Raw genomic sequence first — 23,268 nt, 5'->3', positions numbered from 1 at the left:
AACACACCAGGCTTTAACATCCAGAAACATTTCATTTCATTTTATTTTGTACAAAGTTCACAAAAATATTTAGAAACTTGTCGCAGACACCACTGACGCCATAAAGCATATTTTACCACATGATCAAAACAGCGTCACAGAGAGTAAAGAGAGAGAGGCAAAAGGTCTCTCCTTTCCCCGGCCTGGCAAGCATCTCACCGATGCTGGCACCTCTCATCGGCGCAGAGGTTCTGTTCGGTTGCGCTCACGTACTTCTAATGCGAGCGATTAGCGATAATATCCATTGTCATTTGTCAGGCATAGCGTAAATCTTCCCAGGTGTGGTGACGACGTGACTCAAGTCGGCATCATAGAGGTAATGCCCAGCCGAAGAGAAACGCTGACTGTCCATTCAGTCTGATCTCTAAGTGACAACCACCTTGTCCAAGCAACCAATAGTCCATTCATAGGAATATGATTGTAATGTCACAAGACATAAGTCTCACAAGTCTCTTTTTCCGATTGTTTGACACATTGTTTTTCAAAATAGTCATTCAAGGTCAAAGATCCACCCTTTTGTTTGATCAGTGTTCTTCTTCTTTTTAAATACACAATACAATACCTTTCTTTCCAGGCATTCCTTCTCTTGCCATTTACAGTGGCAGCCAGTGGAGTAGAAAAATAGACACGATGCTTACAAAATAAAGTCCACCTGCTTCTCAATGTACAGTGTATCTATACGGCGGACGTCGCTACTCCTTCCCCAAGCTTGAACGTGGAAAAAGTCATTGTGGGGAGAGGACAGAATCCAGATGAGAGTGGCACTACACCCAGATCACCTGGCTCACATTCAACAAGAAAACGACCAGAGGTAGGTAGAGGACCCCTCCCAACGCACACTGAAAAGTGGATAACAGACTGTACAAATGACATTGTTCCCCTTGAAAGTACAGTACAGGCCCGAGCACATATCCACCTTCAATAAAGGTCACTTGACACAATAAATAGCAGCCTGTTGAACAAACTGTACAAATTAAATAATAGTCTGCTGCTGACATCATCTGTGTTCATTGTGTTGACACGGAATGTGCACTTCTTGAGGGCGCAAATCGGGGGAGCGAAGCTCCTTCCCGAATCTTGCCGTTTCCAGTTATGGCATTTTCGAATGCGACGTCTTCAAAAGAATGCGCATGAAAATATGCCTGTGGAAAACACGGCGGTCGTGAGAAAGGTCACTATTACTGATGTCCTTTGATCTTTTGGCCGGCCTCTCATCGGGGGTCACGGCTGACCTTGTCGCCGGCCTGCCTTTCTGCCGCATCATCAGCCGGCGAGGAGGTCATTTCCTGGTCGCCGCTTTGCCTTTTGGTCTTCTTGGCCTCCATGACGCTGCACAGCTCCATCTCGTGGATCTCCACGTCAAAGGGGGTCCCTGCAGCCACGGCGGGGGGGGACTTGCATCCCGTACACGCCTGGAAGTCAGAGAAAGGAGAGGAGAGAGGCGAGCGGGTTAGTTGTGTGTAACCACATGAACCCTAGCGTCCCTATTCTGGGCACGTTATAATACGCGAACATTCGCCAAAAACAGGTGAACGTTCAGCGAAGGAAATAGCGGATCTACAAGCTCACAACGCAAGTTGTAGACCGGCTATTTTTTAAGAGATTTTGTGTATAGGGGGAAAAAGGAGGGGGCCAAGTGCAGACCCCTGGGGGACCCCAGTTAACGAAGTATATCGACATATATCTGCATATCGACATCAATACACGTCATTGTCTATTCACAACTTCGACATAAATATAGGCCATTTTCCTGGTTTTATTCGTAGATTTGTTGCTGGTTTCAAATTTCTCCAGTTATAATAATAACTGGAGAGATATTGAAAAGATAAAAAGATATTGAATATACCGGTATCAGTTAAAAGGAGCACTTTTACCCCACTTTTCTCTTTAAATAACTACTAACCTCACTAATACTCATTATGAGATGCTGACACCATTTCTACTCGCTCTGTGTCTCGGAGGAGGGCTATGGACATTTCATAAAGCTGCACTATGTAGGGGTGAATAAAACACCAGACCAGTGGAGGGCAGTAATACGCATTGCGACGTCCACACTGGCGTTAATACAAAAGCAGAAAGAAGAAGTCACAGGACTAAACACATGCCAGATCACCAGACAGGTACTCTCAGAACGAGACCGTTCAGACTCCCAAGGGCAAGCTAATTAATCCCTTTACTAGCCAGTAAGTAAGTAGTCTTGCACACTTACAGAGACGTTGATGGTGCGGGGCAGGCGTCCGGTGCGGATCCAGGGGTGGACCTGGCTCAGCTCTTTCTTCTGCTCCTCTGTGAAGCGTGGCTGGTGCTTCTGCATGCTCCTCAGGGCCTCGCGGTCCTTGCGCAGCACTGCCTCCACATCCCTGTGTAACACAGAAGGGTGAGTGGTTGATTATATAATAAACGAAATGTCGATCACAATGCCAACCACAGTGACCTGGAGTCTTGCTATAGGGATGAAAACTCCTCTCAGATGTAGGATGTAGGTCTGTCAATTATTATATAATCGCCTAATCACAATTATTTGAGGGAAAACCCCAATAATTGTTTTCCTAATCATAATTTCCATGTAGAAAAATGTTCATATATTTTCAAAAATAGTGGAAAACGCAGATCTACAAGCAAAAAAAAGTGGGAATAGCTGATCTACAAGCTCAAGCAATGGTCTGGCCTGACAGCGTGTCGCGTGTTCGAGTCCCGTTCATGACGACCTTTGCTGCATGTCTCCCCCTGTCTCTCCCTCCCTCTTTCCTGTCCATCTTCACTTAACTATCAATAAAGGAAGAAAAGCCAAAAACAGAGTAAAAAGGCGTGGCATGTCTCACCTGACTGGAAGCTGATAGGTCATCATGACCTTGTCGTCCGTGTTGGCCATCAGCAGCCAGATGGGATCCTGCAGGACACACTTGATGAACTGCTCCTCGCCAGAGTCTGCGCTGACACTGCCCCCTGCTGTCTGCTTGCGGGAGTTCTCAGACGAGTCGATGCTGCCAAAGTATTTGCTGGTGTGGCTGCTCTGGCTGCTCCCTGGAAGGGGGGGGGGAGGCAAAGAGATGAAACAAACGGTGACGTTTAGATCCGGCTCAATATAGTGGTAAGGCAAGGTAAGCAGCATAACATTTTTTGTAATCTTTGAATAAATATTTTTCCAGAAAACTTCAGGTCAGGATTTAGAAGACGTTTTTAGAATCAGCCTCAGTCCTAAATTTAAAAGAGTGGGTTTGTTTTTCCTTCCCATCTAGTATTCTTTTTTAGATTGTCATCATACGTAGACCAAAGATATAATAACGAAGGAAATAGGGAAGCGGCCGGGGGTAAGTAGGAAGTTATTCTGTGTGCATAGAGCCCATTGGAAAAACCAAGGTGTTAGTAACACGGCAGTGCTATATGTCTACGTACTGGTGCCACTGGTGCCCGAGGAGCTGCAGCCGTTGGAACCGGAGCCGGAGCCCGAGGAGCCCGTCCCCGAGGAGCCGGAACGGGACGCGGCTGAGCCGGTGCCCGAGCGAGAGTCCTCCTGGAGCAGCAGGTCAAGCAGGTCGCTGGATGTGGACATGTCATCGTTGTTGGACTCGTTGGCCTCCCCCTGGCGGGAAACAAAGGAAGGAGAAAAGGTGAGAAGAAGCCCTGAAGAACACAACATTGGAGACGTAACAGAAATAGAGCTTGCACTATTTAACAAAAAAAACGTTGTTTCAACAACACCGAAAGATGAACAAAAACAAAAGGAAATAATTCACTTTCACCACTTAATATAGAGCACCAAAGTATGACATCAATATAGAGGTCCACAGGTTTGTGTATTTATTTATTTGCCACATCTCTGACTGAGAGAAAACACTATTGTTACTGCTGCCAAATTAGTTACATTTTCGCTAGAAACAGACTATCAAATATGAGTGACCTCCCCGACAATTATCGCAGAGACAGTTTGTTTATCTTTGGACCACAATTCTTATATGAGACGATTTTAAGATGACCCCATGTTATTCTCCATAGAGAAAAACGTCAGCGAACCCCTTGGAACCAGGTGATGAGTGAGTGAATTCAGGACTTCGGTGCTCTATTAACGTAAGGGGAGGACGCATGCTGCTTACAATTTAACAGGAGTGAGCGATAAACAGAATAAGGACCAACATCCTGGCACAGCCTCTTTCCAAACAAAATATTTCTCTACTCACATTCTCGTTCTCCTTGGAGGTGTCCGTGGAGCTCCTCTGGTTGGCAGAAGGCGTGGCAGAAGGCGCGGTGGCTTGTTGTGCGGCGCCCAGCGCCGTGGTGCTCGGCGCCTCGTCCAGCTGGACCAGGTTGAGCGGCGAGGAGCAGCGTGACTGGAAGAGGGGCGACTCGGCGCCGTCGGCTGTCCTGTAGCCGGACCCCGGCGTGCTACAGCGGGACGCAGCGTTGGTGGCGGGAATGGGCACGGGATGGGTCGCGATGGGGGGCATAGGCGTCAGGGTGGGCAGTGCGGGTCCGGGGTAGGGAAAGTTGGGGTTGTAGAAGTGTCCGTGGGTGGCGCCAGGTTGGACCATGGGCTGAACCATGGGCTGGACCATGGGCTGGATCATGGGCTGGGTTATGGGTTGGGCCATGGGCTGGGCCATGGGCTGGGCCATGGGCCCGCCCATCTGGGGGAACATGTAATTGGGCAGCACCACCATCATGGGGAAGCGCGTTGGGTCTGGCAATTGCATGTGCTGAGATAGAGGCGGGTATATGGGGTACATGGGAAGCATGCCCGTGGGGATGGGAACAGAGGGCATGCTGGCCTGGGAGCCCACGGAGGTGGGCCACGAGGACGACGTGGTGGGCGTGCCCACGGTGAGCGGCAGAGGCTGGGAATGAATGGCGCTGGCGGCCAGGCTGCTGCTCAGCCCCATGGAGCTGTGCTGGTCCAATGTCTCCTGGTGCTTGAGCCTCTTGACTCCGCGGCTGCGCCTGTGACCACCTGTACTGCTGCCGCCGGCCCCCCTGGCGCCGGGGTAGTCGCGGGAGCACCGCGCGCCTGGGAAAGACACACCACAGAAAGACCGGACATCACACGGATGCAACGCGCCAGCTTCCCACTGTTCTGACACTGTTTGGGCGAGTGCCGCGTGCGCGGACCGCTTGCGTGTGTTGTGTGTGGTGGCGGTGTTGTTGCGTGGTGAGAGCCCCTCATTGTCCCTACCTCTGGCTAGAGGGTTGGAGGGTGTGGTCTGGCAGTGCACGGTGGAGGAGGCGGTCGGGTCGAAGACGCGCAGCTTGCTGAGGTCCTTGAAGCGGTCCAGGAAGGCCTGCTCCTCCTGCTGGGTGTGGGCCGACAGTACCTCCTTCGTCAGGCCCAGGCGGCTCGATCCGCTGCCCGCCGCGCTCCTCCATCCCCCGTCCCTCTCTGGCTTGGGAGCCGAGGAGGGGGACTGAGGGGGCAGTGGGCGAGGGGGAGGCGGAGCGGGGGTGACCACCACACTGGGAGCCTGCGTGGGCGTCGGAGGGGCGTCCTCCATGATGATGTCTGCATGGAATAAAGAAAAATAAAATCTCAAAAGACTGAAAATGTAATGATGATGTTTTAATGCCGACCAGCTCAAGAAATCATGACATTTCTGAGACCATTCATGTTTCTGGAAGATGCTTCTAAACTTGTATTCTATTGCTATCACTTCAAATACTTAATTTTATCTTAAAATAACTAATGACTGAAAATAGCCAATCTACAAGCTCACAACACGTCGTGCTGCGATGTGTTGTGAGCTTGTAGATCTGCTATTTTCGGTGCGCAGCATGCTTTCACAGAAGACACGCTGGCTTCTATGGAATCCAAATGACTGAAATCAGTCATGCCGACTGAGAACTTTATTCCATGTGTCTGTGATGGAACGGAACCGCTGGTGGAAGAAGTACTCGCATTCTTTAAAATAAAATAAAAGTATCGATACTGCAATATAGAAATACTCTGTTACAAGTAAAAGTCTGGAATTCAAAATGTAATTGGTTACATTAGGTATTGGCATAAAAATGTACTTGAAGTACCAAAAGTAAAAGTACTCATTGTGCAGAATGTCCCATTTCACAAGTTTTCAAATGTATCAAAATCTTTTGAAAATAGCAGATCTACAAGCTCACAATGCTGATATGTATATAGGGCTGAGGTGGGTAATGCATGTTTTGTAATATTAATCAAAATCTATAAAGTAACTAGTAACTAGTTTTCAAATAATTGTAGTGGAGCAAAAGTACAATGTTTGCCTCTGAGATGTAGTGGAGTAGAAGTAAAAGTACCTAAAACTGTACTTAAGTACAGTGTACTTGAGCAAATGTACTTGAGTTACTTTCACACCACTGACAATTACAAGTGACTAAATTTAGCGGTGTAGGCGTTTCACACTACAAGAGTAGAAAGAAGGAGGTGTGCTGAGCGTTGTTGCACACCTGATTCCAGAGGCTTCTTGTCTCCCACATGAACGATGGTACTGCTGAAACTGCACTGCGAGGTCACGGAGACCTCGCTCTCCGCCTTGCTGCCCATGAGAGGAGGCAGCGGGCTCACTGGTGTGCCTGCAGAAAGTCATACGGCCAGCTCAAGTTAAAATGTTTTAACTAAACTCATTGTCTGTGTTGCGTTCACACGGGCAGATTAAATGATGCAGTCTACCATTCATTGTCAATGGAAGCCAGCGAGACGCGGCTATGACGGGTGAAGCCGCCGCAAATTATGCTGTGATGCGTTTTTTTTTTTTCATCGATCGTTTCATCTGCTGGTCTGAACGCACCATTTGTGTTCTTTCTTATGTTTGTCCCCGTAGACTATGCTGACTTGTATCTGTGTGAAATTTCACACTAGAGTTTTTTCCCCCTCCATATTTCTCTGCTGAAAGGGGAGGTGTCTGTGAGCTGAGGGTCGGCTGGTGACTCCATGTGAGGAGACACGTGGTTGTCTCTACAGTCTACTGAAAGGGGAGGTGTCTGTGAGCCGAGGGTCGGCTGGTGACTCCATGTGAGGAGACACGTGGTTGTCTCTACAGTCTACTGAGGGTCGGCTGGTGACTCCATGTGAGGAGACACGTGGTTGTCTCTACAGTCTACTCTACACCCTCTAGAAAGAATAGAACTGGCACATCCCACAGGATGGCAGGTGCAGGACCAACAGTGGATAAGGCAATATAAAAAATTGTCAATCACACTGTCAATTTGTAAAGCTCACAGTCAAGGCACAGAGTCCTCACCCTCCCCACAGCCAACCAATAAGGGTTTGGTTGTGACGAGGACCATACAAAAACCACAAGGGGTAAATTGGTCTAACAACTAAAATAGGTCGGGGGGTAATGGCTCGATATTTGAAAGATGTAAGAATAGAATGTACCTTTGTGATACTTTTTGGTGCCACTGGACTCCTGCTGTTTGTCATCATCAGAGGTGGAGGTGCCGGAGGAGTAGCTACACTTCCTCTTGACTGTGTTAGGAATGTTACAGCCCTCCAAGTACCTGGAAGCACACCCAAGTTGAATACTTTATTAACAGTTTGCAAGGACAGGTACAGGGAAGTACAATACAATACAAGGTCTGCTAAAAGATTGAAACCAGAAAAGCCTTTCGGCTTGTTCCCGTACTCAATTCAATACAAATATTTGATTAATAATCTATCCTTAATTTGGCCATTGTAAGGATTAATCAATACAATAACCGTTAAGAAAATAATCGATCCCTACAACATTTGTATTATTCTATCTCAGGTTGTGCATTTAGCCATGTAACCCTGTCATCTGAACCAGTGTGCCAACCAGCCTTACCTTATGATACTGTCCAGACAGTTGATCTGCTGGTAGGAGTAGCCAGTAGGAGCCTCCTTTGGTATGAACAGTGCGGGGATCAGGTCTTTGGGCGGACAGGGCATGTCAGGTTGAGCTCTGACTGGAGCACTCCTGATGGTTCTGAGGCCATTTGCTGTGCCTGAAGAGGCAGGGGGAAAGAGGTACTTGTTCAGTTGAGTAAATAGTTGCAAATTCATTGCAGTCAACTATTAAGGTGTTCTAATTGTACAATGTTAACATTTTAGTTAACATAAGCATGTGCTTTAAAAAGCCTCTGTCCAAAATGCATTGATCATAACTTGTGCACAGCGACTGCCTGTCCATTGTACCTGTGTTGGCGTGTTTTCTGAGTGGTGGGCGGTTGCGTGACTCAATGAAGACCTGTTGCCCGTTTGTCTTGACCATGTGAACGTCCTTACAAATCTGCTGGAATGTCATCTGCAACAAGCATGGCACAATTCAAGAGTCAAGACACGTTTCCATTCAACAAACCTTTTCTGGTATGTAACTAACAGTCACACAAGCAGCATTGGCAAAAGATGATGTGACATGATGTATGCATAGAAGCTACTAACACTCACAGGTTTGTGTGAGGCGACCCTGACGATGACGTCCTCCATAGTCGGGCTGTTGCTGTCGCTGGACGAGGCGCTGAGGTGCTGTTGGTGCGAGCAGCGTGAGCCGCGGGACCCGTTGGAGCCCAGCGAGCTGTAGCCCTGCGAGCTGTTGCTGTGCACCGGCTGCACCAGAAGGCGGTGGATCCGCTCGCTCAGCTCAGCGATCTTCGGCGTGGTGACTCGACTCTCATAGCCTGTGGTGAAAATGTCCTCGTTCAGCGGGCTCCTGGAGAGGCAAGACGGAGGGAGAGAGGTGGGTGATTATTACTAAGGCGAAAGCATCCTTGACCACAAACGTATGGTGTAAAACGTATGTGTTTTTAGAAAGTTTAAATGACAGTGTGTGTGTGTATGATGACCCATCTGCACATATGTGCATACACTTAATTTCCACCAAGGAAAGAATTAAAATTTCAGAGATGTTGTGTGTATATTTTATTTTTTTCAAGCACAGCAGTGAGGGAGCGGAGCTTACGTCCGGACTTTGTGACGTCCTACGATAAACGCCACCTTCCGGCTCCAGGGGTTGACAAAGGACGACCAGCTGGTGTCGATGGTCAGGTACTCGCCGTTGCGGGCGCACATCCTCAGAGGCGAGTGGTCAAACGGCTGGCCTGCAAACTGCAGAACTGAGGTGACAAGATGAGGCGAAACAGAGAGAACGTTATATTGAGTGTAAGAGAGCAGTGCAGTACAGCGGAGGGCTCCTGTCACATCACCTCTCAGTAGAGCAGACAAAAACGTGATAGGACTTACTCTTCTTGTGAATGGCCACCATCACAGGTCTGTCCTCAGGGTGGAGGTAGAGCAGAATGGGGGTTCCTATGAGGTCCTGAGGTAGGTAGCCCAACAGTGGCACCGCTCTGTGTACACATCATACAAGTACAATGTTAGTTACAAATACAGTGGAATGTTGTTGTTGTGTAAAAGTAGCAGGCTGGTCGATTGGGAGTACTGACCTCTCGTCAACTTCCTGAAAGACGCAGCTGGGCGAGTGGCTGGTGGTGAAGATCCTCTTGTCTGTCGGGATACGGGGCGCTAGCAGGGACACAATCAACTGTTAATTCTTCCCACTGACATAAATGACATGCCTAAAACAGGGATGCCAACAATCTCACTAATTTGATTTAAACTGATCCTATTTTCCTATCCTTTACAAATTGCATTTAAAAACTGGGAATCGCTAATCACTGCCTTAGCCTCTGTTACGACAGCATCTTATAGAGAGACACAAACACTAGTCTGAACATTGACAAACACGCTTGGCCATTGTCTACTGAGCTATCAGAGCGGCTGTCAACACAACAAACAACATCATGCTTCTTTCGAAGTGTTCTTACCTTCGTATCCAGAGTGGACCTTCTCTGCGATGAGCAGGCAGCAGGGCTGCGGCTCAGCCGTGTCAGATTCTCTGATGGTCAGCTGGTAGGGCGTGAGGCGAAAAGGGTAGTAGCGCAGGTCACTGTCCTGCGCCCGGTCGGCGCTGATGCGACAGAACATGGACTTTTCTTGGGTGCAGTCCATTGGAGGGGAGACTGGAGGCGGAGGGGGGAAAGGGCGTCGACATGATTAGTACACGGCAAAATCCAGTGTTCAGTTAACCACATGAACCCTAGCGTCCCTATCCTGGGGTGAACATATGGCACAAATATAGTCGATCTACTTGAAGAGATTGTGTGTATCGGGAGGGAAAAAAGACAGGCACCACGCCGGAGGCAAGTATAGACCACTCTGGGACTCCAGTCAACAATGTGAATATATATACGAGTTAAATATTTTCACTTTGTTCAGATAAGGACTAAACCCAGACGTAATGGACCTTTTCAATTTCCCATAACCCCCTTGCTCCTCCCAGTCACCCCCAAGTATCGTGCTTTCTCACCAGAGCCAATGCAGGTGGCCCAGGCGGGGAGGCGGCAGGGTGCTGTGCCGCTGTAGAAGGTGCTGACGTCCTGGGGAGCCAGTAGCTCAGAGAAGACGGTGCCTTGGAGGCGCTCGGGTTTACAGCGCAGCAGGTATGACCCCTGGGGTGATATGTACACCACCTTCCCCGTCACAAAGGACACGGCCATGGAGAATGTGTCCTGGATAAGGAGACAGGGGGGGGGGGGGGGGGGGACACGAAGGTTATGACCCAGCACGGATGATGATGTCGAGCTATTCATAGGGCTGTCCCTACCATCATGGAATTTAAAGTGATGATTTGTTGTCAAGACAAAAAAAAATACCACGATGCATTGTGACCTTGTAGATCTGCTTTTGAAAAAGTATAAGTGGAAATTGGAATGGAATGATTATGCAAAAGTGATTGCGAATAGCCCTAATAATAATTTATGAAATAAGTGCCTAACTATTCAATGTGATTTTAGAAAATGGGGGGATTTTAGTGTTGAGGAAGAATATCATGGTAGAATTCCACATTCAATTGTGTAAAATGTTGTTCCTTTGGCATAATTTGTTTGTGCCATGACAGGCCTGGTATCTATTGTTTTAGGTACAGCTTAGTCCCGTAACACATGCAAGTTCCTGCCTTATCTTTGTAAATAGCTACAGTGTGTTCCCTCACTGTTTTCCTCAGATAACTACTCTTTACTCTTGTTTGATATACATGTTTCCATATATTTCCCATACGGCACGGCCACTAGGTGGTGGAGTTGAGTTGCTTTAACCAAATCAACCTCTATTCTGGGCACACATTCTTCAAAAATATCCATGGGTTGATAACTTACAGTGTTTTTGAGGGTGTATTCAGAGGTGATGTTGTCCAGCTCCTCATGAGTGAAAGTGGAGAGGTCTAAGCTGCAGCCATGACACTCCTCCACACTCCATTGGTGATAATACTCCTGGTTGGCTGGAGAAGTAGTATATACCATCAGTCTCTATTTTATACTTAGCCTTATTGTTCAAAATGATTTTAACCATGGCAAGAAGAAGAAAACACACGATGATGCGTTAGAAATGGCAGTAATAATGAATGCAGATGGCAACACATCCTAATAATAGTCTACAAAGGTTGTACGAGGTAATAATCTGCCTTAGGGTTTAGGTTATGTTAGACTCCCAGTAGCACCAGCAATGTACAGCACAGTAATTAGCATCAAGTTTCACCCAAGATTGTAACCAAAAACGTTATGTTGCTAAACCAAAGTCCAGTATATTGTGTTATTGTAATTAAAACAAGAAATGGCAGTAATAATGAATAATTAATGCTGCCTGCTATTGTCCCCTCGTAACCCTGATTCCTATAGTTGAAGTAAGGTGAGCCTTGTTGAATAACCATTTAGACAAAGCATTCTCACCTCGGACTTGCTTGACGCAGTTCAGAGCATACTTGAGGGCGTCCAGGGTGCTGGAGTGGCTCTTGCCCCTGCGCTCGACAGGCATTCGGATCTTGAGCTCCTTCAGGGCCTTCATGAGCTCCTTCTGGGTCTGGACGCGGGCCGACTGGTCACTGCTGCAGCCCGAGGTGGACGGGGGGTCCCGCTCTGAGCTGGTGGACAGCAGGCTGTAGGCTAGAGAGCCACTAGGCGGCGAGAGACTCTGGGAGTTGGAGCTGGGAAGAAGAGGGTCAGTGTTTTAAACATACAGTACATGCAACTACACAGAGGAGTGGATGTCAAACTTTTACATTTTATACACGCCCAACATGACTCAGAGTTCAGAAGTGTTACCTCAGAGTTACAGACCTACAAGGTTCTATTCTGAGCCCCCTCAAGGAGCCCTGAGAGTCTCTAGACCGAGCTTTGAGAACTCCTGACCCAGAGGATGAATTTAGGGGGATTGACCTAAAATGACCTATTTTAACACTTTCCTTTGTATTGGAATATAATCATATTTCGACAATTGCATTATGAAGTTTTTGTGTCAGCCTCAGCAGATTAATCGTTAACTAATGCCTCCCGAATTATGCAATTATACAAAGCCTCTCTGGTTTTATGTTATATTTCATACCCCTTTGGTTTAGTCTGCAAGTTGATATCATAGAAAAGTCATAGCCATAGATTGTAAAACAATCTTTGATACAATTAACATATCAAAGATATTAACATATTCACAAAACAACCAACTCCAGACATTAACACAGAGAGCAGCTGTCAGAGCAGTCAGAGTGAAGCCTTTGTAAGGCTGATAGAAATCCATCCATTGAAAGCTATAATTGTATCAACATCCATTTATTTTGGGTGAAAGGGTTACAAAATCGCCAGCTCCTACGTAGTAGACATGGTAACTATACGTGGTAGTTTTCATAAGTCATAGGATTTCAACAATAAGCTAAAGTAATTCCCTTTCCCGTGGAAATGTACTGGGTACTTGTGATTAATGAGAGGCCAGTAATATCCATAGTCACCAAAATGAATTCATGACATTTACATACTATTTATAATATGTTATCAATTAGGCGCGCTCGTGAATTTTTTTCTCTTTTTTTTCCATTAAAAAAAAAATCAACATCCAATCTAAACCAACTAATTTCAATTCCACATTATTATGATAGATTTTATAAATTGGGTGATCATAAAAAACGCTGGTTAGATTTCTGCAAATGGACATGGCATGGATTTGTCCGTGTCTGTCAATGGTTGCTTAGTAACTGAGGTGAAGTTCGTATGCCATCGTGATGCGTGTTTTGCCATGTGAGTGGTCTGAGGGAGAGGGCATGTTTTCTCAGCAGGCGCATGAAGTCACTGGGAGGTGAAGTGAGGTGCTCAGGTGCCATTAACTTTCTCCAGGTGACGTTACATAAGAGGATTATAACACCAGAACTGCCATTTTTGTGACTCCTTTGTGCTGGCTTACATCTCTTTCAAGGGCTTGTTAACCAAATGAACCCTAGTGTCCCTATTCTGTTATGAGCGAGAGAGACCGAGTGAAAGAGAAAGAAAGGGAATGAGAGAGATTCTTCCTTGTATGTGCACTTAATTTTCCTTCAACTGAATCTGCCATGCATTCTTTCTTACCTCTTGTTGCTCAGCATCATGCCAGAGTCCTTGCTCCTTGAGGAGCTGTGTGTGGACTGGTGTCCGTGGGACCTGTTCTCCCGCTCCATCCCTGTCTCGCTCTCCCTCTCCCCAGAGTCGTTCCCGCTGGAGAGGCCGTCCGTATCATCTGAGGTAGGCCCCCTCTGGTCCCCGGACGAGCCCCGGGAACCAGATGCTCCGCTGGGAGATGAACTTCTTGGTCCCGCTCCTCCGCCATGTTCCAGTTTGGCAACGATGGAGCCTGGCTGGCCGCCGATGTTGTTCGGAGAGTCGGATCCTCCCGAGCTGGCTTCTTTGTCATTCTCTTTCTCATCTGCCCTCGTCACTCGGCCCCGAGTGTTGCTGCTAGGGGCCGATTTTGAGTTGTCATAACTCATACTTTTAGACAAGGAGGACGACAACAACAGGCCTGTCATAATTGCTGATTTCTCATGAGAAATCAAAATCACAACAACCCTCCGTTGAGGGTTCTCGGACTTTCAAGAACAAATCCTCCAAATAAAAATTAAAGTATCACTGGTGGCTTCCAAAGTGATGTCCTGAAAGGAGGTGAATTTCTGCCCATGAAACAGTCTTGGCAAAAGTCATCTGACAGATGGGCTGGGAGATGAGGAACAAGAGGAACAGCCTCTTGAGACTTGCCTTCTCGCCTTGCCTGAGCTGTTAATGACCTGGTGGGAGAGAAGAAGAGAAAATCATGCTTCTGCACACAGTTCTAAGAGTACACACTTAGCACATATCTTGCCCTGTGTGTGAGGCGGAGCTGGGAGAAAGAGATGGCCAAGTATGGCTGCAGCAGGCAAGCTGTGAGTAGGCATCACGACAGACTGCCATCCATGCATACTTCCACGGCCACGCCAGAGACTGATAGGGCCAATGGGCTGGAAGGCACTGAGGCAGGCCTGCTCATGCAAATAGAATATGTGTGATATGCTATCCAGCTAGCTAACAACCAACACAGTCATCTATCTATATGGCCTAATCTGGTCCACCCATGCATGGAACAGACAGCAATGGCTCCTCTCCCACATTCACATGAAACTAAAAACCAATCCATGCACTCTGTCTATACAAACAAAACACTGTCGCCTTCTAATCAAGAACTAACATGAGGGCCATTGTGTTGCAGGAAAAAAACACATCTATACCTACATATCAAGCTTTTCACGCCTACTGTCGTAGCCGCTTACGACACATGCATTTCCGCACAGGGATCATTCAAGGTTTATCTTATCGTATTTAAATTTAAACACAGATGTTTTTTCATCCACTGCACATACATCTAGGCTCTGGTCCCAATGCTGGTGAGGCCACAGGACAGGTCTACTGGCCATTAGAGCAGTGGTTCTTATTATTTCCACCCCCCCCACACACACACACACACAGACACACACACCCTGACAAGCACTTTCAATTGTAGGAGTTGAGGCGTTACATTTAGTTTGACTCTGTTCCACAGATATATATTGTGAAAATAGCCACTCTAAGCTCACAATCTGCAACGCCAACACAAGGCATTGTGGGCTTGTAGTCTAGATAACAATATATATCACATTCACAATATTATGATGATGTTATAAGTATTTGTCATTTAAGTGTCATCTGTCATCTGGGACAGATGTCATCTTGCCCATATGTTGTCATATTGGCTGGAGAAGGCATGCAGAAGGGAGTAATGACTTGCAATTACAATGCTACGACTTCAACACAAGACCGTCTTTTTGAAAGCACGTACTGCAGCAATGAGGCCGGGTTAAACTGGTGGCACTAGGCAGTGTTACTTCAGAAAGGAATGTCCACTATACCCTAAACTAGTAGTATTACTAATCTATGACTAATGAACATCCCAACATTAAGACAAATCGACTCAAACTATTAAAGCAGTCAATTAATAATAATAATTATTGTGACGATGACTTGACACGAGTCACGGACACAGAGAGAATCGCATTTCACCGTGGATCGCTCCTTTCCTGACATCTCTTCTCTAACGCCACTGGCCATTCATTTACACAACCACACATTGTATTCTCATACAAATCGAATAATGCCATTAAAAAAAACATATATTTAGCTGCATCATAATTCCCTACCAATGTGTGCAGAAGAAGTTCGCCTGGCTGTAGTGAAGTGTCGTGGCCCGGGCTTCAGCATAAACACAGACAGACTAGTAGCACTCCGCTTTGTCTCGTCGTTATTCCCTCCGTTCCGTATTAAAACACAATCCTTTCCAGCAACAACGTTGTTCCTCTACGTACGTGATTTTAAATGATACCTTCGAATCTCGATAATGAAAAGAAAGTCCGTGTCACTGTTGCTGCGGCGTGAGATAGCACAACTGCTTTGAACATGTCATTGTGTGCGGCAGACACACATTGGCAGTGTTGCCAGATTGTGTGTGAGAGAGAAACAAGCGACCGGGTCTATGAAAACAAGCCCAAAAGAAGCGATCACTTCACTGTGCATTGCAGTGAAGTGATCGCTTCTTTTCTATACAGTGTGCAAGTATAATATGTAAAATACCGTACACATATATAGGCTGTTTAAAATAGTAGATCTACACGCTCACAACGCGTCGCTTTTAGATCTGCTATTAAAAAAACATTGAAGGAATTTTGAAAAAACGGAATATTCTTTAAACATTTTTAACAACACCATTTTTTTCAGATGGGGGAGGTCCGCAGACAAATATATATTAATTTGGGCGGTCCTTGACTTGAAAATGTAAGCCCCCCCCAAAAACAGCAACTACAAATATTTACAAGCAACGTCTCTAAATGTTTTGATGATTTGAACATGGTGGACCCTATTGGAAACAAGTGTAATGCTTAATTGGGTCGTGGATCCACTCACAGTTAACAGCCTTTGTATTGAGTTTGTGCTTGAAATGTACTGTAATTCTGCAAACTGTTAATAAATTCTTCAATCAATCAATCAAAAAGGAAAACCAAGCCCAAAGTCGCTTATAATAAGCTGACATGGCAACACTGACACACGGTACTGTATGTACTATGTACGTACAGAAAGCATCAGGCACGTGTACGTGGCTGTGCTTTCCGCAAGCCTCGCCCGCCGCCCATTGGCCGACGTGCCGGGCCAATGACAGGCACGTAAGTCGTCCTCTGCTCCCATTGGACCGCGAAGTGGAACACTGGAACGCAAGGCAGTGCAGGAGACTGCATGCTTGTGCTTTGCATTGTGTCAGTGGTGCGACATACTAAATCCAACACGGGCTGTGCTTATAACCACGCCCCGGCCAAGTTAAGTTTACTGAGGTAGTGGGTGTGTGTCTATACTCTATGGTGTGTGTGGGCGCGCCAGGGAGCGCACATCCATCCATAGACTACTGTATATACTAGGGGCTGATCCTAGCTGTAGTATAGTGTGTGTATGTGCTGCGTGCCTACGTATAGAACGGTACATGATGTACTCATTGTACTGTACTACTGTACTGTACTTACCGGCACTCAACATGTCATGAAGACAAAAGGTCCCACGCAATTACCGTGGGATGAGTAATACGTAGGCTATAGCTTTTAGCTCTACTTCAACATTCAATACTCAATTAGAGTTTAGTTCAAACTTTTTTGTTTGCATATCCTATATAAAATGCCTAGCACTCCCATGAATGGATGCATTTCATCGATTGAATGATTTAATCCTTTATTAACAGTTTGCAAATAGTATCTAGTTTACAATGCATGGATGATTCAGGGGCTTTTTAAAGGAGATGACACAATGTATACATGTATACTATTGCATGTCTGATATCTGCTGCCAAGTGCTGCCTCACTTGCACAAGACTGTGATAGTATGCCTGCCCCCCCCCCCCCCCCCTTAATTTTGGCATGCACCAATTTTATATTGCTGTGCCGTATGTGACCGTTTCCTATTTTCTTTCTCTAGTAGTCTAATAAAATAGGTAAAAATAATTTCACCAACTCTTACACGTGTCCTAGTGTAAACCTTCAACGTAACACGTGAAGTTGAATTTGGGATGTTGGCACAGAGTAATGCCAGTACATTTTTGGTGAATGGTCCGACTGGATTAGCAAGTCGTTAAATTAAACACAGAGGTCTAGCGCGGGCATAAAAGCACACCCCAGACAGTTTTTAAGTTGCTTGATTCAGTAGGCTATTTAGAACTTCATTCATCGAAAACACTTTTTTCATTTAGGCCTATTTCATTTTTGCATTATTACTTGCTCAAGCAGAGCGGTGTGTGTGTGTGTGTGTGTGTGTGTGTGTGTGTGTGTGTGTGTTCTATCTATGTTCCTCTTGTCTCTACTTCCTTTCCTCTTTCACCCTGAGGAGGAGGTAACTAATGTATGTTTGGTGATTGGCTGGCCGATCGCAGTACTTAATAATTAATGAAAAAACAATTGAAAATGATAATGTCTCATAAAATGAATATCAAATATCTAAATACGGAATCAAGCAACTTAAAAACTGTTTGAAAGTGAAATATCCATTTTAAAGGCAGGTTATTTAATTGGATTGTGGGGGGTGGAGGAGGATTTTTTGTTTATATTTTGGGGGATTTTCTGCTTTTCTGGGCTCTCTTGGGCGGGAGGAGCAGAACAAAGGCTCTACGTCCTCCCGGTGTGGGCTCCTTGGCAGGTGATCGATAGTAGGATGCAACAGCAGGTAAAAAGCCAGGCTCTGGACAGGGGCCCTGCCCAGGCTCTGTACAGGGCCCAAATTAGCCAATTGATCACACCTGATCACCCCTATAGATCTCCATATATGGAGGTGACCTGTTCTGACATCACAATAATGTTCTGACATCTGCATATTTGGGCATGTCTGTCAAAGAACTCCATATATATGGGCATAAAAGGGACACAGAATAACTGGGTGGGGCATTCATTTCCAACTTGCATCATTCCAAGTAGGCCAGTGCCCAATGGGCACCGCTCTAGTTTTCTTAATTGTACAATGATTAGCAAAAATGGACAATCTAAACAATTTAGTTCACTAAGCTCAGTCATGAGCATGTAGATCTGTGTGAAAGTATGATGACACCTAAATTTAGCTCTGGTGTCAATGAGATGAAAATGGCGCCCTCATGATTAGCCTATAGAAAGAAATACCAAGTTTCAAGTTCATCAAAGAGAGTTTTATATGCTGACTTATCATGGTTCATTCATGAAGCAAAAGCAACATGATTAGGATCATACAAACACATTTCAGTATAGAAATAAGTCTATGAATAACTACGGCTCCACTGTTCATTTATAGCACATGAATTAAGAAATGCTTATTAAATCAGCTCTTTTGTCTCTTTTGTCATTCACCCATGATGTTAAAACAAAGTGTAATTTTTCTTGTGACCACCGCTCTCTGACTTATGGTGCGTTACCCGTTCAAATCAACATTGTAAGAAAGGTGATAGGTCGCACACACCAAGACTGCATTTTAGTTTTTATTCTTTATAACATCGAATGACAGATGTTTCGGCTATCCAGCCTTCATCAGTGTGACACACATCACCTTTCTCACAATGTTAAAACAAAGTGCCAATATATAGCCTAATCTATTGTACGATAAATAATAGACTGTAACAGTATAGCAGTATAGCATCATAGGGCTGGGTCACACAATATGTCCTCTACTGAACTCTCTGGCTGTCTCCCCTGGCTCCTCTTTTATCCCTAGCTAACCTTATTTTCTTTCCAGTATTTTCTCTTGGGGAAAATTAGGTCAACTTGAATTTTGGCTGACAACCTCTATGCAGCAAGTAAAAATGCAAGTACTATTCTTGTAGCTACTGTAAAACAAGCACATAACCCAGGCGTACTGTAAAGAGTCATGGCTGTAATTTGTAAAACAAACAAAGGCTAGGCATCGTTTTGTCAGTATCAATGCACAAACAGACACAATGCTCACATTTCAACATACCACTGGGAATGAGTGTTTCCTCTGTCTATAATGTATTTTAATGTAGGCCTACTGCCACATCTCTTTAACGAGACAAGCTGAGTCAGTCCCAGACATGTGAACCTGTAGTGTGCATGCAGCACACCCCAGTGGCACCATTGCCTTTCCTCTGACTAATTTCTTGTATTGTGCTACTCTGCTGCTGTGGCCTGGTGTGACCTTGATCCAGGAAGTGTACAATAAATGCTTCTGAAGTCATGCCCAAAAGGCACTCTCCTATAAGCGACTCATTGAATGAGTCATATGGAAAATTACACAAAAAGCCATGAGGGCTTGTTACCACTGTGGTACTATGTATTCAGTTTATTAATATCCTACAGAAGTAAGGACAGTGTGTGTGCGGTGATGCTGCATGTGGCGTGTCACTATATATTGCTCACATACATAATACAATTTGCTCATTAAAAACCCTGTGGGCTTGCCATCTACCGGTATGTGCCCTGCTGGCGTACACAAATACAACACTCAAGGATGGCATCTTGTATATTGTTGACAACTCTCAATATAGGCCACAGGGACAGCCTGTAACCCTGTATACAGGTGCAGAGATTAAAATAGGGTGCATTTTGCATCCCAAAACTCAGTTTATAGTTAAGGGACGCAATTAAACAACGACCTCTGTACTACTGTACTGTTTTTTATTCTAGTTTATTTTGCTAGCTTTAGTTATAATAATCATTTCTTCTTCTGTTTTCTACATGAATATAACCACATTATAATCATATAAAATAAAATGGGAGTTAAATGCTGCAATTTGTAAAAATGGCAGCATATATATATGGTGATGCAGCAGCATCACCATATAACATGGGGAGCACAAATCCTGTCTTCATGAAAATAGATACTAACTAGTAATGAACTAGAGGTAAACTAAACAAGCTGACACACAAGTACAAGTGCAGCCCCTAGTGGATAAAAATATAAATCAGACTATCGAAGCCATTTTAAACAGCAAAACGCTCCAAATAGTCCATGTATTGAATCTATTAATATCCCTGTGGCAATTCAGTAGAACAAATAGGAGTGGAACAAATCAGTGCTAAATGATATGCATGTTTGTTATATTGGGCATTGGGGTCGCGAATGTGGACTGTCTGTATAGGACTATATATTTCAACTGATATCCTTATGAATAATCCGAATACCGGTAGGCTACTTAAAACTGTTAGACGCTCTTTAATGTGTTGCTCATCATAGGACTATTGTCAATGCCAACCATAAACCACTAAAATGCAGAAGGCAAATCTCATATGTTTGCAAATGTACGGTGACAAATAGGCCTACCGGCCCTACCCTAACAACACCATGCAGTCACCACCACATGACAGTAGACCTGTCAGCTGTCACAGCAATCTTTAGTCACCATCTCTTGAACGGTCCTATAGCCTTGGATCAGTCTATCATAGTTGTACTTTTTAATCATAATTGATTCTGACATTTGCATATCTATAAATAGACTCGATAAAAATGCATCTATGATCTGTCTTGATCCAAGGCTAGCACGACGAACCATGTCGAGGACATAAACACAATCATACATACAGCATGCTACGATTATTATCGTTTGACTATGGAAAATGAACATACTACAGTATTTGCGGTTGGGTTGGGGGCGTTCAGTGCATGGACTGGTAATATCGACAATATAGATCCGAATTGTGAGATACAAAATAAATGTAGGCCTACATTAGATTAGACAGACAACCGTAATACGGACCGGAACGGATGTATTACATTTCTATGAATCATTTAGCCTTTATATCTGAAAGCAGTGTGCAAAACAGTCAGCAATCACACACCAAACCGCCCAGCCATTGTTCCTTACCGTTATGTTTCGGAAATGTGAACGATCAAGCACTTTGTTGATGTCCCACGAAATATAATTCAAGTTAAATGAATGCAATATCCAGGAATTATTTGATGGGGATAAAACAGCATAGACTTCAATAAAGCTCCACTTGAGTCCGTAGTACTGTGGTGTCGTGTCGGTCGGTCTCTGGGTCTGTGTTCAGTATGTGTTCTACTCCAGGGGAGACATTTGTGTTCAAAAGAACATACAACTAGTACCCAGTGTACACACGCAGGGATACACGTGTGTGCATGTGTACGAACCAGGACGGAGCGAAGCAAGGGACCCGATTGGACAGCGGCGGGAGACTTGCTTTGCCTGTGCCGCGCCCACGGCGTTTTGATTGGTTGGTATTAAACAGCACGCGGCTTCGGAGATCACGTTGTGCAGTGGTACTAGAGCACAGTGGGTGTGGTGTGCGTTGCGAGAGAGAGACCCGTAATAACCGTACAACAACGCAACGAAAACAAACTACCCAGAGGCTGTTAGAACCTAATAATCAACGAAACGGACCCGTTAGGTCTAAAATGTAATAATATTGTAGTGTTGTCGTCGGCGGCTCGTTTAAATCGTAGTATTGATTGATTGATTGATTGATTGATTGATCATTTTATGACAGTATGCAGAGTTGCAGACGTGCCTGTTACCATGCAGAATGGCCTGGGTAGTGGGTAGATTTCAAACGAAAGCACAAGTCAATACAAAAACTGTTACTTTGTGTGACTGTGGACTATCCATTAAGCATTACACTTATTTACAACAGGATCCACCATGTTCAATTGATCAGAACATTTAGAAACCTGGGCTACAAATATACACTTCTATAAAATAAATCAGGAAATCATGCTGCGTGTAAATCCCCATATTTACGGCGGCGTGTAGCGGTCTGCACTCTGCAGCTATGAGCCATGGCTAGAACACGTTAACGGCAAAAAGGATCTTTCTGCACGTGGCGTGCGGAGTGGTTTGTTCACAGTAAACAACACACAAGTCTTCATATGTAGGGAACAGGAGCAACCAGCATGTGCACAGTGCCCATGACTTTAATATATTTATTATATATATCTGTACGTCTCTAAATGTTTTGATGAATTGAACATGGTGGACCCTCTTGTAAACAAGTGTAATGCTTAATTGGGTCGTCCACTCACAGTTGACAGTCTTTGTATTGAGTTTGTGCTTGAAATGTACTGTAATTCTGCAAACTGTTAATAAATATTTAAATCAATCAATCAATCTGCAGTGCAGATTCTCACAGCCTATTTAGGTCTGTGGTCTGCCCAAGGAATCCATATCCAAAGCAATCTTGGCTTGGATTGTTTTCTTATTTTGCATGGATTGGAAAGGAAAACAAGCCTTGTTTGTCATGACAAATATGAAATATTACAACACTTAACTTGTTAAAAAGAAGAAGCTAGCTATAGGGTGTGTGATGAATAAAATATACATCAAATTCAAAGATGTAATTTCATAAAATAATATAGGGGGTAGCAAAATATGTCACCAGTAGATCTAGACCTATTTTCACTATTTATAGGGGGGAGCAATGTTCCCCTATTAATATTTGCAAATTGCAGACAAAAAACCCCAAAACACACAACTCTATACAGTATATAATTGTCTCATGTGTGGACAGACAGACCTGCATGGATTTTAGATCATCGGTGTTGATCTGAAATCCTACTATAAATGCGCCACGTCTCTCTCTGCATGCGTGTGTGTACGGTTGTAATGCACGTAACTTGAGAACCGTTAGCTCCACCGACTTCAACTTCGACACATGTGTTCCACCCCCTGCAGGGAGTGCAGTGCCCGGTATTGAGTCGGTCGGACCCACGGTTCTCCAGAACCACCACAAAAGGCTCTGGTCAGGCTCTGCCAGTGGGCCTAATGAGCCAAAGTCCCCTCACCTGTGCAATTTCCAGCCTCTGCCTCAGCCAATTGATTGCCACGGCAACCCCACACCTGCAAATTGATTACTTAACCACTCCACTTTTCACAGTCAGTTTGCACTCTTCAGACACAGGCAGACTGGCAGATACAGAGATCTCCATGTG

The 23,268-nt window shown here is 45.0% G+C and overlaps 2 protein-coding genes across 5 annotated transcripts in view; both read right to left on the bottom strand.

Annotated features, from left to right (window-relative positions):
• Nucleotides 1-23,268, bottom strand: part of bcl6b (BCL6B transcription repressor) — a 220,277-nt gene that overhangs the window by 187,372 nt on the left and 9,637 nt on the right. The window lies entirely within an intron of this gene.
• On the bottom strand, nucleotides 26-21,397 carry per1b (period circadian clock 1b). 4 transcript variants are annotated; one of them, XM_079491040.1, is made up of 20 exons: nucleotides 15,516-15,760; nucleotides 13,402-14,093; nucleotides 11,743-11,996; nucleotides 11,173-11,294; nucleotides 10,326-10,527; nucleotides 9,784-9,978; nucleotides 9,403-9,481; nucleotides 9,200-9,306; nucleotides 8,919-9,072; nucleotides 8,408-8,669; nucleotides 8,156-8,264; nucleotides 7,806-7,965; nucleotides 7,379-7,500; nucleotides 6,448-6,573; nucleotides 5,207-5,530; nucleotides 4,218-5,041; nucleotides 3,436-3,622; nucleotides 2,862-3,063; nucleotides 2,249-2,399; nucleotides 26-1,451 (listed from the first exon to the last, which is right to left on the bottom strand). In XM_079491040.1, exons 2-20 carry the CDS (start codon nucleotides 13,836-13,838, stop codon nucleotides 1,251-1,253), a joined length of 4,218 nt encoding a protein of 1,405 aa, XP_079347166.1. In that variant the 5' UTR covers nucleotides 13,839-14,093; nucleotides 15,516-15,760; the 3' UTR covers nucleotides 26-1,250. The 4 variants fall into 4 exon arrangements, with proteins under 4 accessions (XP_079347166.1, XP_079347164.1, XP_079347163.1 ...); XM_079491038.1 differs by lacking the exon at nucleotides 15,516-15,760 and adding an exon at nucleotides 21,188-21,397 and having other exon boundaries at nucleotides 4,218-5,530; XM_079491037.1 differs by having other exon boundaries at nucleotides 4,218-5,530.

Source organism: Electrona antarctica, assembly GCF_951216825.1.
Source record: "Electrona antarctica genome assembly, chromosome: 21".
Classification (NCBI taxonomy): domain Eukaryota; kingdom Metazoa; phylum Chordata; class Actinopteri; order Myctophiformes; family Myctophidae; genus Electrona; species Electrona antarctica.
This window is presented reverse-complemented; position numbering and strand designations above follow the sequence as displayed.